We start from the raw sequence: 16,013 nt of genomic DNA, 5'->3' as shown, positions 1-16,013 counted from the left end.
ACTCAGAAATCCACCTGCCTCTGCCTCCCAAGTGCTGGGATTAAAGGCGTGCACCACCACTGCCCCGCATAAGCAGAGATCTTAAGCGGTACAGAAAACATAAAAGCTTGTAGGACATCCAGCTACAGTGACATAGAGAAAATCCCTGTGTACAGTATAGATGCAACAATTAAAGCTGATTGGCCTGTAGCTGAGACAGGAAATAGAAGGTGGGACATCTGATAGGAAGAAAGGATTCTGGGATAGAGGAGGTGCAGGAGGATGGGGCACCTGGGGACAGGAAGGAGGACAGTCATGGAACCAGAGTAGAGGTAACCTGCCACATGGCAGAACTTAGATTAGAATAAATGGGATATTAATTCATGAGATGGTTGAGGGACGGACAAAACTTATGGCCTAGGTATTTGTAAGTACAATTTGAGTCTCAGGGTTGTTATTCAGGGAGCTTGGGGCTGGGAGAAAAAAACTTGGATTTTACAGATGCATGTTATAGTCCCAGTGACTAAGATAAAAGACTGTTGTAAAACTCAAGAGTTTGAGGCCAGTCTGGGAAACACGACCTTAGAGGGAAGGGGAAATTAAGGGATAAAGAGAGAGAATACCAAACAGGCTAACACAGAGCACACGTTGTCTTAACAAGGTATATGGAAGCTGAGGCAGGAAGATCTGCAGTGTCTGGCATGTCTGGGCTACATAGTAAATTTCAGGACGGCCTGGGATATACAGTAAGTAAGAGAGTCAAATCAATACTGACTTTTGATAAATCGAGTCAGTCAGTTATCAGCCGGAGCTGCAGACTTAACTACTGGCTTTCCCAGCAACTTTTTTTCCTAATATAGAACTGCTACTACCTAAATATAGGTTTAATGGGACAAGTACATGCTTTTTTTAAATTACACATATTATTTGGAGCTGTTTCCCATTTTCTTTCTTTCTTTCTTTCTTCCTTTCTTTCTTTCTTTCTTTCTTTCACTCTTTCTTCCTTCCTTCCTTCCTTTCTCTCTCTCTCTTTCTTTCTTTCTCTCTTTCTTTCTTTCTTTCTTTCTTTCTTTCTTTCTCTCTTTCTTCTGGTTATTTTATTTATTTATATCTCAAAAGTTGTCCCTTTTCTCAGTTTCCCCTCTGCACATCCTCCATCCCATCCTCCCCCCCCCCTTGAGGACCTTCACTCTATGAGGGTGCTCCTCCACTGACCCACTCCTGCCTCACTCCTCTACCATCCCCACATGCTAGGGCATCAAGCTTCCACAGGACCAAGCACCTCCCCTCCCACTGATGCCAGATAAGGCCATCCTCTGCTACATATGTAATTGGAGCCATGGATCCCTCCATGTACATCTTTGGTTGGTGGTTTAGTCCCTGGGAGCTCTGGGGGGTCAAGTGAGTTGATATTGTTCTTCCTTTGGGGTTACAATCACTTTCAGCTCCTTCAATCCTTCCCCTAACTCTTTCATTGGGGTCCCCAGGGTCAGTCCAATAGTTTGCTGTGAGTATCTGCATCTGTCTTAGTCAGGTGCTGGCAGAGCCTCTCAGGGGACACAGCTTTACCAGGGTGCTGGTTCCCATTTTCATGAAAAGAACTGCCTCAGTGATAAATAACACTGATCTATCTAGCTGTGGCTAAGTTTACCAGTATTTTGTCTCATAGTTTCATAGGACATTAACCTGACCATCATGCTAATGATGCCAAGCTAACAGAACTTCAAGAGCAGGAGGTTATACATCTTAGATATGTATGCTGGACATAAAAGCAGAACAGAACAAAGCAAGCCCCGGGGTTGTCTTGTGACTTGAGCCTTGTTTTCTGAGGTCAGTTGTAGGCCGGCCAGGCTCCTTCCTCTAACATGAAGGATGAGCTCCTGCTCCTTGCCCCATCAGGCTCCCCCAGTAAAAGGAGCAATACTTGCCTGGCTATTTTGAATCCTGGAGAAAGGACATGACACATGCTGAATATCTTTCTCTAATCTACTTACTGAATGTTCAGAAAAGAACTGATCTAGGCTGAGGCAAATAGCCTAGCAAGTTCTGTGGGACTCTAAACCTCACAAAGGGGAAAGCACATGGTCTTGTCTACAGGATCACTCTCCTAGCTTAGAACTGAGCACTAGAGTGGGAACTAGTTACTCAATATAAAGAAGCTTCATGTCATAAATTAGTTTTGTGACCTGTGAATTACAAATTTGGATGCCTGGCAGAAATACACCATAGCTAGAAGCAATGTGTTCTCTCAAAAACATCGATGACTTCTTGTTGATGTCAACAGCTGACTAAGGGGAAAACTCCGCTCTGGTGTCTATGACTCTGCGTGTTATGCCAGCCAAGCTGGACAGACATAGACTGTGGGAGAATTCATGCTTCACTGACAGCTTTCATGACTATAAGGAGAAATCCTCTCAGTGAAGAAAGCTTCAAGTATGTTGTCACGCTTCTCATGAGAGGGCGGGCTCTAAACAGGAATAAAGAACTACTTATGCTCCAGGTGAGCACTCACACATGTTGCTCACAGCTACTTTATTTCCCTTGCTCCTTCAGTGCTGGCCTGATGAGCTCATGAACATGCTAGCTGACAGTTATTCTGTCTGTCTGTCTCCTTCCCCTACCCCGTGTCATGTTTCTAGGACTTCTCTCCAAGGATTTACCAGAATGCTTTACTATGGTATCTCAGGGGATATTATTTCCCCCAAAAATTAATTTTACAAAAATAAAAGTATGTCAGTCGGGTCCCATCCACCACCATCCAGAAGCAGCTGGTGTTTCAGATTACAGAACAGTACAATGTCTGCCACAGACCCATCTGTCAGGCTGTCTGGTGGGACGTGCTAAATGTTCTTAATCAATAATGAGTATTAAATGGTGCTCTCTTTCCAACAGTTTAAGGCAAAGGTCTAAACTCTTCTGTCAACTCTTGCCCGGTAAATGATTGTGGGCTTCAAGGCTTTCCCCCTTCCTACCAACTCTTCGCACTGAAGCCAGTGACTTTTCTAAAGATGTGACTTTGAATACAAACCCTTCAGTGATAGAGCAGCTGTGAGTGGGCGGCATGACCACTCAATAACCACTTTCCCTTTTTTGTCCGCTGTGATGTCTGAGTGTGCATGAGTACATGTGGAAGCCACCGGTGGACAATGGGGATCTCAGTCATTTTCCACCATATTTATTGCTCCTGAAATAGCATCTCTTACTGAACCTGGAGCTCAGCAATCAGGATCGGCCTGCCAGTCAGGAAGCAGCCCAGAGTCTTTGTCTGCCTAGCTCTGGGGTTAAGGGGTTACGCCAAAGTGCCCGTTTTTTCACATGGGTGCTTGGGATCTAAACTCAGGTCCCCTGGCCTGACTGGGCCAGACCCCCAGCCTCCATCCCTTCTGGATTTTAAAATTTCCCTATATGGTTATCTGCCTAGATCAGAGATAATCCACACTGACTTTACCAAGATGCAGACCTTTCTCCCCTACCTGGAAGAACTTTAAGAAGGAACATATAGCAAAATAAGTCTCCAGAAACGGTCATCCCTTTTCCGGTGGACTTGACTGGGTCTCTATATTATTTCTAGAACTGGGATAGCCATCTTTCTGTTATGAGAAGAACCTACCTAAAAGACAGAGATGTCACATGATACAATGCAAAAGCCAAGGGACACTAACAGTCTTGGAACTGCCCTCCTCTGTTCTGTCTTCCATTTCCTTTCTTTAACAATGACCATATTACATAATTATACAAGTTAGAACTGGTCTTAAGTGCTACAGACTAGCTATATTCCTTGACCCCCATTTGGTTCCCACAGGCTGCTCTCCATATTGCAAATAGAATTGTCCCTCCTCCCCTAGTTTCAGGACTTTCCTTTGGGAGATAGGAATAAATGTCTGCTCATGTCAGACAGACTAAAGAAACGATTCCACCCCAGTTGGGCAGAGCGCACTGCTAAGTTTACTGGGTAGGAACAGGATGACCCTGTTCATCAGGGCAGCTGGAACCCTGAAGCCCACCCACCATAAGCAACCACTCAGATGCCTCTCTGGAGCTCCCTACAAGAGTGTAGGCTGTGGTTAAAACCATCTAAATATGCCTGTCTCTTATGCCTGACACTTGCTTTTTCTATTTCTAGGGCCTTACTTCCCTTTCTCTACTCTCCCACTTCTTCACAGAAATTGTGCTCAAACACTAGTTACACATTCCATTGAGACAGCAGCTTATTAAGTTGCTCAGACTGGCCTTGAACTTGTGATCCTCTTGCCTCAGCCTCTCTAGTGGGATTGACATGGATGCAAACTAGACTTGGCTAAGGTGTCTCCCATTCTTTTCTGTAGTACCAGGGACTGAACCCAGGGACCTGTGACACTCTAGGTAAGCAAGCTGTCACTGAGCTACGTCACAGCAAGGAAGCTTCTGACACCAGGATTAGTAGCAGCTGCTGCTTATACTCATCCTGCTTCCTTGAGAGACAGGAAAACCACAAATCTTAATATTCAGCCTTCTGTTGAAGCCTCTACTTTTAACAGCAAACGGCTATGACTTACTATATACACTCCAGACCCCTGCTGTAGACAGCATCTCAAATTGCTGTTTGGCTTTCTAGGTAGTTTTGTTCTTGTAAGTAAAGTTTCCCAAGTGGGTGGAGAGTTGTTTGCAGTTGGGAGTGGGATTTGTTTCTGCTCTGTATCATATCCTTGGCACCTAGAATATTACTTGGTACCTGTAAATACTGGTAAGTATTAAACAGATGAGTCACTAGAACGACAGTGAATGAACTAGTCAGCCATGGATGGATGGGAAGATGAGGAAGGTGAAGCAGTTTCCTTTTTTTAAAAACTTTCTTTCTATTACACAGAAAAGGAGCAAGATGAACTTGGTGACATCCTCACCCATTACCATTAGAAATCTATTTTATATCCCATGACTCAGAAGGCCAGACCTTAGGTCTCCCTTCCTCTGCTAATAACAAAGAACTCACGTTAAACTCCTCTCTGAAGAGCTTATTGTCATCAGCCATTCTCCGGTTAATCTCCTCTTCCAGCTTGTCCACAGGCAGTGGTGGGTACTTTCTGTTAGTGCTTGGGGACCTGGCCAGAAGTGGTACACTTTGGGGCTCTGTGGTGTACAAAAGGGAAGGTCAGTTAGGAGGCCTGGAGATGGATGCAGCCCCCTTTGTGAAGACTAGTGGTCTCATGCTTTTGAAGAGATGGGGAAAAGAGGCAGAGATATGGCTATCAGTAAAAGGTGCTTGCCACCTTTGAGGTGGCAGCCTCAACTGGATTCTCAGAATCCACATGATGGAAGGAGAGAACCAGCTCTTGCAAGTTAGCCTCTGACCATGCCATGGCACATGTGTGTGCACACAAATGAGATAAATAATGGAGAGATATATGTAAATGTAAAAGATAAAGGGGAATGTTCACTTCCTGGTTTTCTTCTCCAGATGTTCCCCAAGTCTTACCCACATCCTCTGTGCGGCCATTTGACAGGCGGAAAGAATTGGAATGACTCCCAGCTTGCTTGTATTTCTTAAACCTAATGAGAACATATTTGTAATGAAAAACTAGACACAGAGGTAAAGCACTGTCTTTGTATTCCTGCTAATGACTGTCTAAACTTCTTCTGTCGATCAAACTTTAAAAAAAAAAAAGAGACATAGGTCAGGGACCTCTGAGGCCGCTCCATTCTGTGGTGACTGGGTATCTTGGGATGGTCTTCCTTATACTTGGCACCCTGAAGTCCACTGTGTATGTGTGTGTGTGTGTGTGTGTGTGTGTGCGTATATTCCAGCCTACATGGTTCCTCTGCATAGTTTCAGCTCCATAACACACTTGCATGTACACTATAACAGGTGGAATATGGGCAAAATATGTGTTCACAGTGGGGGTGAGGAGGAAAGGGGTGATGGAACGGGCAGACGTGTGGGACTGTTAAAGACTTCATAAAATGAAAACCTTGGTGTTTCCTCAGTGCACTTAGGAGTCATGGGGAGAAGCCCAGAGCTCCAGAATGAGCAAACACAGGTTTAATGAAGACATACAGATGCCAAATTCTAGGGGGCACACTGGCCCCCTCTTTTAATTCCTAAAGAACAAAGAGAGCACAGAGGTTGGGTCTGAGAGAAGGTAGTCAAGGCAGGAGCTGCAGTAGGAAGAGAACAAATGAACCACCATCTTCCTTCTCTTAGGTTTCCCTCTTTGTTTTGTTCATTATCTAGAAGCTTCTGAAAGGTCGGCCAGAGAAATACTTAACCCCTAAGACCAGACCAGCAGACAAAGGACAGGGGCCCTAGAGAGGTTTGGCAACAAAACTTCAAGTAGAAACAAAGTAAGCTCTTGGGGTGTATATAATGTTACCAGGGGCCTTTTAGGGTGTTCTTTCAAAAGGACAAACCTGAAGATCTTGAAACACCTGTCTCTCATAAGATGGTATGGAAGTTTTCCATCTCCAAACCACTATTCTTCTCTAGGCTTTAGGCTAAGCTAGAACTGGGAGACTTGGTTTGGACAAATAAAGCAAAGGAGAGAGAGGAGGTCTTAAGCAAGACTATATTTCTAGAAACCAGTTCAAAGCAGAATTTTTTTTTTTTTTGTTTTGTTTTTTGAGACAGGGTTTCTCTGTATAGCCCTAGCTGTCCTGGAACTCACTCTGTAGACCAGGCTGGCCTTAAACTCAGAAATCCGCCTGTCTCTGCCTCCCAAGTGCTGGGATTAAAGGCGTGCACCACCACCACCCGGCTCTAAGCAGAGTTTAATCTAAGCATTATTAAGTCACTGTCCCTCAATGTCCCTATGTCCTTAGGCTTCTGTCTTCTGGACTGTGTAGGCTTACAGAGATACCGGGGTATCAGGATAGTCTAAGCAAACGCAGTCACATTATCACACTTACCTTAGCATGTACAGAACTATGATAATAAACACGATGACTAGAAGAGAGGACAGGGCCACCATCACTGCAATAATTGGTGTCTCATCTGAAACCAAGAGAAAAGCACAGGGCAAAACTTTTGTGCAATGAAGGGCTCAAGTTGGGAGCTCAGGATATACACTGCTACTGATGCAGGGTAGCTCAGGATATACACTGCTACTGATGCAGGGTAGCTCAGGATATACACTGCTACTGATGCAGGGTAGGGGATGCCACCAACTAAACATTTCTGCAGATGGTAGGGTGTGAGATACATAATCTCCCTTCCTCTCTCTCTCTCTCTCTCTCTCTCTCTCTCTCTCTCTCTCTCTCTCTCCCATACACACACACACACGCGCACACACACACACACACACACACACACACACACACACCAAGAGCACAGAATGTGAGACAGAAGTGGGAGGTGCAGAAATGCACACGAAAAAGCAAGGAACAAGTACATGTGCTAGAGTACTTGAGAAAAGAATCCCTTGGGCCACCTTAGGGCCATGGGTAGAAAGATGCTGCCTATCTCTGATATATCATACATTTATTTACTGTATGACTTCCTATGTTGGGATAAATTTTATCTTTTAAGTCAGAGACTCTTTCATTGCTATATCATTTTTTTTTTAAATTTTATTATATGCCCGTACACCATAGCTCTCTCAAGACACTCCAGGAGAGAGAGTCAGATCTCATTACGGATGGTTGTGAGCCACCATGTGGTTGCTGGGATTTGAACTTAGGTCCTTCGGAAGAGCAGTCAGTGCTCTTAACCACTGAGCCATCTCTCCAGCCCTCGTTGCTATATCATTTGAGCTCAACAGACAAACAAACAAAACAGCAAAGAACCAGAAATCTAAAAGGATTCAAAGATTTGGAGGTACAAATCCTGGCAGGCCAGGAATTTTGGACCAATATTATACTCCTTCCCAGTCTCAATGAGTTCTGCCTAGAGAAAATCAGAATAGGGGATGGAAAAGACTGCACTTTCACAAACCCGAGGGACTTCCTGGCACAGGGAATAGGATTAAGTAAGAGACACCACTAGACCCTAAGCAGCAGGCATCATAGCTGCTAGGTGTCCCTATCCCCATCTGCCACTTTCAATATCCTGTTCCCTCAGCTGCCTTTTGCCCGGATCCCAAGCATGACGAGTCTGGCTTGCATGGATAGATGCCGAAGCCTTCCCTCCTTTCCACAGCTCCTAGCTCAGTACCTAGCTATATTTCTCATGCAGCGGACCAGGTCAGGTCAGGACTCCATGTCTACTCTACATTAGAAACCCCACAAGCCACGTGAGTCTCTCTGTATTGTGACTACAAGCCCCTTTATGTGAAGGCCAGTCCTGCCATGTGGTATCTGGACAATGTTCGTTGATATCACCTCACACCTCTATCTTTTTTACTCCATTTATCCTGTCTCAGTGAACTCTTACAACTGTTGCTTGACTTTTCTCAATTTCTCTCCCTCCAGGTTCTCCTGATCAATTTTAAAACTTATTTACTTATTCACTTTACATCCTGATCATGCCCCCCACCCTCAGTACCACCCTTACTTCCCGCGTAAGAGCCAATCCCTGACAGCAGTAATGACACTCTGCTATGCTTGCAGACAGGAGCCTAGCATGGCTGCCTAGCATAGCCGTCTCCTCAGAGGCCCCATCTAGCAGTGGATGCAAACAGAAGCAGAGACCCACAGCCAAACATCAGGTGGAGCTCGGGGAGTCTTGTGGAAGTTGGGGGATAGAATTGAGGGAGGTGGAGGGGTCAAGGACACCACCACAAGATCTCCTGATCTATTCACACTGACTCCTACTTATTGTTCCTCTGAAATCTCGCTCAGCAAAGGCACCAGAAACTGGCAATTACCAAACCTAATGGCAACAGTCCCATTTTCATTGGCTTTACCTTCTTACCAGAATTCATTTAAAATATGTTTACAGAACAGCAACTGTTGCTGGGTTGTTTGGGACATTGTGAAAAGGACAGAAAGTTTACATGCTCCCAGATATGTCATTTAAGCCAGGACACGGGATCTAGAGGAAAGAAAGCAGAGCAGCAGGGTGGCGGCAGAGTATTTGAGGGGCACTCCTGGGATCTGTCCTTGCCCCTCACAGCTTGCACCTCAGCAGAGCGCTAAGTAACAGGGCAAAGTGAACCACGAAGACATCTGGAAGAAGAGCTAACTCTCTAGACATAAGGAATGACAGGCCGGAATGGCTCAGGAGTTTGGCAGGTTCAAGAAACATCACAAAGGCCAGCACTATTCAAGCTGCAATGGGAGATGGGCAGGAGACAGAAAATTTATTTATAGGCCATGGATGTGAGTGTGCTTTGATTCTGAATATGATGAGAAACCATATTACTGGGAAACTGACACAGAAATGGCACCACAGAATCTGCCTTTGTTTAAAAGTTCTGCTAAAATGACTTACAAATAGCAGAAAGTCATCTCAGTAGAAAGCCAAGAGCAGTCTTCCAAGGAAAGAGAAATTAATTCAAATCCTGCTAGCGGGTTAAGTAAGACACAAATAGGAAGGAAACTGGACCGATCAGGTAACAGTGTGGAGCATGGGTGAGAAGAAGGCCTAAGTGGAACGAAAGGAGGATAGGAAGAGGGAGAGAGATGCAACCACTCACCCAATGAGGGATTATACATGATGTTATATGCAAATTAAAGGAACAGTCATTGGAAAGAAAACTTGCTTGTTACATACACATATATACAGTTCTAGGGGATGACCACTCAGTTTTGGATAACTAATTATCCCTAGTTGTTGTTTTATTTTTTAGAGACAGGGTTTCTCTGTGTAGCATTGACCTTCCTGGAACTAGCTCTGTAGACTGGGGTGGCCTTGAACTCAGAGATCAGCTTGCCTCTGCCTCCCAAGTGCTGGGATTAAAGTCATGTGCCACCACTGCCTGGCAATATTTATTTTTTAATGACTTACTTATTTTTATTTCATATGCATTGGAATTTTGCCTGTGTGAGGGTGTTGGATTCCCTGGAACTGGAATTACAGATGGCTGTGAACTGCCATATGGGTGTTGGAAATTGAACCTGGGTCCTCTGGAAGAACAAATAGTGCTCTTAACCACTGAGCCATCCCTCCAGCCTACCAACAATTCTTAACATAACCAATTACTATTATTCCTTTAAAAGAGCAATACAAATTCCTCTCTGTGGTATACGATTCAGGTACCGTTTACCTTTCTCTGACTGACTCTCATGCCTTTTCTGGTTTGGTTAAAGCTGGCACTCAGTAGAAATCTGTTACATAGCTGATAGATATATTCAATAGGTTTTGAGGAGAACTTGCGTTGCATGTGCAGGGCCCTGAATTTGATTATCCCTAGTATCATGATAAACGAAACCCAACAGATATCATCCAATAATACACATGGATTATTTTATCTAATACTCCATAAGTCCAGAGTATTCAGCAGTGACAAAAAACCCTTTGCCTTTATGAAACTTATTACTTTAGTGAAGAACATGAGCAATGAAGAGTGGAAGGAGGGTTGGTGGGGGAGGGTTGCATTTAAGATACAGAGGTCAGGAAAGGGTCTGAACAAATGAGTAAAATGGATAAGTTATTAGGAAAACAGTACTTTTCACAATTAATGGTAGAGCTGACAAATACAGACAGGATAGGAATAAGAGTAACTGCTAACCAGTACTTCATAGAGACAAAAGAAAATTAGTTATCAGTAAAAAAAGAAAGGATGAAATAGAATATTCTGGTTTAATAGTTACAAAGTTTCAATTGGAGCTCTGGGGCCTGGCGAAATGGCTTAGTAGGCAGAGGTACTTGCTAAGCAAAACCGACAGCTTAAGTTTTGATATCTGAAACCCTCTTGTGGAAGGAGAGAACTGGCTCCTGAAAGTTGTCCTCTGAGCACCATCTGTGTACTGTGGCACATGTGTGCCCCCTCATCCCCCATACCCTCCCCCAATATTTTTGTTAAATCTAGCACTGGAGAGATAGCTCAGCATTTAAGAGTACCGGTTTCTGTTCCAGAAGACCAGGGTTGGATTGCCAAGAACCTACATGGTGGTTTGCAATCATCTGTAATCTAATTCCAGATGACCTGAGACCCTCTTCTGATTTCTGGGGGCACCAGGCATGCATGTGATTACACATAGATGTTGGTAAAACATTCATACATATACAATGAAATATACACATCTAAAAAGAAAGTTACAATGGCTGATTCCTGAAATGCCAGAAGTCCTGTCTCCAGCTATGCAGGGGATGGCGGCACAGCCCTTTAATCTCAGTATTTGGGAAGTAGAAGCAGGTCAATCTCTAGGAGTTCAAGGCTAGTCTGGTCTACACAGTTTCAGACCAGGCAGGTCAAATAGTGAGATCCTGTCTCAAATTTAAGTAAACTTGTCCACCAGTCATTTTTGTTTAAAGCATCCTAAAGATCTAGGCACAAAAACTTAAAACCCTTAATTCATTTGCATAGGTTATAATACAAATTATTTCTAAATAATTGACTCATTTCTTCAAAAAGCTTTTGGCTTTAACCTTGAGACTAGTCATTCTGACGTCACTTTATTGTGGGTGGTTAAGGGAGAAGTGTAGGAAACAGATATAAGTAGATGATGCAATATAAAACTAATAAGCTCTCTAGTTAATGGGCAAGCCTGAGCAGTGATGTCATTCCACTCACTCAGCTTTTGGTTGCTGAGTTTAGGAAAGTGAGAGCTGGAAAGGCAAGGGAACCGCACAGTACAGACATAGTGAAGATGGGTGTTGGGTAAAGGCTCAGAGTGTCCATTTTGCTGGTGCAAATATTCCCTTCTTACTTGGTCTTCATAAGCCTTCAAATTACACATTGAAAACTGGATATAGTTAAATAATAGAATTATAACAAGGAATCTGAAAAATTTTGATTTGATAAAATTGAAAATTAAGGAGCTGGGAAGCCAATCAGTAGGTTAATGGCTAAGTATGTAAGGACCTGAGTTTGGATATCTAGCACATTGTAAAAAAAAATTCCCAGGTATTGAAGTACAGGCCTGTAACTTTGAGATGCAGGCTAGAGTCAAGGAACCTGTGATGGTATGTCCCAGGGAGTGACACTATTAGAAGGTGTGGCCCTGTTGGGGTAGGTGTGTCACTGTGGGTGTGGGATTTAAGATCCTCATCCTAGCTGCCTGGAAGTCAGTATTCTGCTAGTAGCCTTCAGATGAAGATGTAGAACTCTAAGCTGCCTGAATGCTGCCGTGTTCCCACCTTGATGATAAAGGACAGAACCTCTAAACCTGTAAGCCAGCCCCAATTAAATGTTGTCCTTATAAGAGTTGCCTTGGTCATGGTGTCTGTTTACAGCAGTAAAACCCTAAGTCAGATCCCCAGGGCCTCGCTGGCCGGCCAGTCTAACTGAAATGGCAAGCTCTAGGGTTAGTGGGAGAGACCCTGTCTCAAAAAAAAAAAAAGTGGAGCAACAGAAGCACGCACGCACACACACACACACACACACACACACACAAAGACTAGGCATGGTGGTACACATATATAATCTCAGCACTTGGGAGATAGAGGCAAAAACATCAGGACTACATTAACACCCCCAAACCCAAAAGTCATGAAAAACTTCCCTAATAGGTATTCATTTTCCAAATTCAAATATAATAGTCATTTCTTAGAATGGATGACTTATCCTTTTGTCTCTGCCTCTGTCTCCAATTCAGTCTCTTTTAACAGTCACATTATTGTCATCCTATATAAAATTTGACATATGTACACAAATACTCATACCCCAGAAATTCAGCCTAGCTTAGATCACAGAAATAGCATCTGTGTTGGTTTGAATAAGAAATACTGGGGCTGGAGAGATGGCTCAGCGGTTAGGAGCACTGACTGCTCTTCTAAAGGTCCTGAGTTCAATTCCCAGCAACCACATGGTGGCTCACAATCATCAGTAATGAGATGTGACACCCTTTTTGGTGTGTCTAAAGGCAGCTACCATGTACTTACATATAATAATAAATAAACCTTGGGCCTAGAGTGAGTGCAACCACATGATGGTTTACAACAATCTGTACAGCTACAGTGTACTCATATACATAAATAAATAAATCTTAAAAAAAGAAATCTTTTAAAAAAATGTCCCCCACAGAATCATCTACTTAAAATGTGGGCCTCCAGTTAGTGCACTGTTTGGGGGTGCTACAGGACCTTTAGGAGGTGCAGCTTTGCTGGGTGAAGTACATCACTGGGGAGGCCTCTGGGTTTACAGCCTTGTCTTACTTCCTGTTCTTGCTTTCTGCTTCCTGTGAGTGGTTAAGATGTGATATCACAGCCTCTTGTTCCTGACACCTGCTTCACTGGCTATTACAGACTTTTATTCCTCTGCAGCCATAAGCTACAATAAACTCTTTATGTTGTTTTGGTCATTGACAGCAACGGAAAAGTAATACATCATCTAGGGTTGTAGGGGCTTTCCACTAGGGTGTTGAGAATCCCTAAAAGCCATGGAGTGACAACATTTTATGAATTAAGGGGAAAACTACATGAAGCAAATATGATTAAAGGTAACAGCAGACTAAAAGCCAGAAATTAATTAATTCATAAGAATTATACCCTAGGGACTGAAGAGATGGCTCAGTGGGTAAGAGCATTTGTTGCTCTTCCAGAGGACCCAGATTCAATTCTCAGCACCTAGACAATGTCTCACAACCATCTATATAACTCCAGTTCCAGAGTACATAGGGTTCACAGATATATATGCAGGTAAAATATTCATACAAAATAAATACAATTTGAAAACAAACAAAAATAATTATGTCCTACTATATGACCAAAGAGTAAAATACTAGCATGGGGACATGACAAATGTACAATTATTATTGATTAAAATACATCAAGTGGCTGGAGAAATTGTTCAGTAGGTAAGAGCCCTGGCTGTGAGAACCCTGAATCCACTCCTAGCACCCACATAAGGGCTCACAACCCCTGTGACTCATTCCCAGGGGATCTGATGCACTTTTACAGCCTCTGTAAGTAACAGGCATACAGAGGTGGTGCACAGACATGCATGTAGCCAAAAAAAACCTCATACACAAAGGTAAAATTTAAAAACATAAAATACACTGAATCTGTGGAATATGTAATGTACATAAAATCAAATGCTGTTTCTTTTACTCTTTTTTAAGGTAAACTTGAGAACATTTAAGGGACAATAAACAAACAACAGAAGAGGACATGACAGAGAGTAGACTGAAAAGACATGGTGGACAGTGGACAGCAGAGACATGACAGACAGTGGACAAAAAAGACATGGCAGACAGTGGATAGCAGAGACATGGCAGACAGTGGATAGCAGAGACATGGCAGACAGTGGACAGCACAGCAGACACATGGTGGACAGTGGACAGCAGAGACACGGTGGACAGCAGAGACACGGTGGACAGAAGAGACATGGTGAACATCAGAGACATGGCGGGCAGTAGACAGCAGAGACATGGTGGACAGTGGACAGTAGAGACATGGTGGACAGCAGAGACATGATGAACATCAGAGACATGGCGGGCAGTGGACAGCAGAGACAGTGGGCAGCAGAGACATGTTGGACAGCAGAGACATGGCGGACAGTGGACAGCAGACACATGGTGGACAGTGGACAGCAGAGACATGGTGGGCAGTGGACAGCAGAGACATGGCGGACAGTGGACAGCAGAGACATGGCAGACAATGGACAGAAAAGACATGGCAGACAGTAGACAGCACAGCAGACACATGGTGGACAGTGGACAGCAGAGACACGGTGGACAGCAGAGACATGGTGAACATCAGAGACATGGCGGGCAGTGGACAGCAGAGACATGGTGGACAGCAGAGACATGGTGGACAGTGGACAGCAGAGAAATGGTGGGCAGCAGAGACATGGTGAACATCAGAGACATGGCGGGCAGTGGACAGCAGAGACAGTGGGCAGCAGAGACATGTTGGACAGCAGAGACATGGCAGACAGTGGACAGAAGAGACATGGCGGACAGTGGACAGCAGAGACATGGCGGACAGTGGACAGCAGAGACATGGCGGACAGTGGACAGCAGAGACATGGTGGACAGCACAGCAGAGACATGGCAGACAGTGGACAGCAGAGACATGGTGGATAGCACAGCAGAGACATGGCAGACAGTGGACAGCAGAGACACGGTGGACAGTGGACAGCAGAGACATGGTGGAAAGTGGACAGCAGAGACATGGTGGACAGTGGAGAGCAGAGACATGGTGGACAGTGGATACCCTTAAAGGACAACACATAAAGGTGATGGGCTCACCTCTCCTGTCTTTTGAGTCAGAATTACCTGTGTAACAAGTAAAAAACAGAAACATTTACTCAGGTTAAAGGAAAACACTGCTATTCAATTTAAGGGAAACAAAAAGAAAAAGCTCCAGGAATATAGGTAATTTTCTCCATGTTCAGTACACTGTAATGAATGGGGAGTTATCCTGGGTACTAAATTTTGGTGAGTTGTCTCCTTCCTTGTTCCTTAATATGCCTATTCAATGCTCACTAAAAATAAGAGGAATTCAAGGAAAACCACAAATATAAGCGAATAGAAGACATTCTCTCTTTTAGACTTTTGATATGCAAAATGACATTAAAGATATAAAAGATCTACACAATGAGATGCAAACAAACACCAATAAAAAGCAAAACACCCAATCTAATTGCTGTGTACCGAAGTCCATAATAATTATAGAGAAAAGCTTGTTTTCAGAAACCTATGGTGAACTGGAAAGACACTGAGCAGGCAAAGGCACTTGCCACAAACCCTGATGACTTGAGTTCAATCCTCAAAATCTACAGAAAAGAAGGAGAAAACTGGTTCCATCACACCTGCACTGCAGCTGCTCGCAACCACCATCAGTAAACACACAGCTGCACTTTGGTGTATCTACAGCCTAAACAGATCCCTAAGACACACAGTACGATATTCTCTTATCACTAGACAATAAAAGTGGAAATTAACTAACAGTCAAAATTTGAAAACTAAAATAAAAATATATAATGAAGACACCTCTTTGTGTTTTTTAGCCAAGTACAAAGTTTTCCAGTTAAACACTATACTTCTAAGACTAGGTATGGTTACAAGACAAATTCTGG

The 16,013-nt window shown here is 43.7% G+C and overlaps 1 protein-coding gene across 3 annotated transcripts in view; it reads right to left on the bottom strand.

Moving 5' to 3' along the window:
• The window catches only part of Ptpra (protein tyrosine phosphatase receptor type A), a 110,939-nt gene that overhangs the window by 38,764 nt on the left and 56,162 nt on the right, over positions 1–16,013 (bottom strand). For 2 of the 3 annotated variants that reach the window (XM_031371911.1, XM_031371912.1), the window contains exons 4-7: positions 15,184–15,210; positions 6,859–6,943; positions 5,432–5,505; positions 4,949–5,085 (exon numbers count right to left, since the gene is read on the bottom strand). In XM_031371911.1, coding sequence (XP_031227771.1) covers positions 4,949–5,085; positions 5,432–5,505; positions 6,859–6,943; positions 15,184–15,210 — 323 coding nt within the window. The remainder of the gene's footprint in view (positions 1–4,948; positions 5,086–5,431; positions 5,506–6,858; positions 6,944–15,183; positions 15,211–16,013) is intronic. The other variant, XM_031371913.1, reaches the window with a different exon arrangement.

The sequence above is a fragment of the Mastomys coucha genome, unplaced genomic scaffold (assembly GCF_008632895.1).
Source record: "Mastomys coucha isolate ucsf_1 unplaced genomic scaffold, UCSF_Mcou_1 pScaffold15, whole genome shotgun sequence".
NCBI lineage: Eukaryota > Metazoa > Chordata > Mammalia > Rodentia > Muridae > Mastomys > Mastomys coucha.
This window is presented reverse-complemented; position numbering and strand designations above follow the sequence as displayed.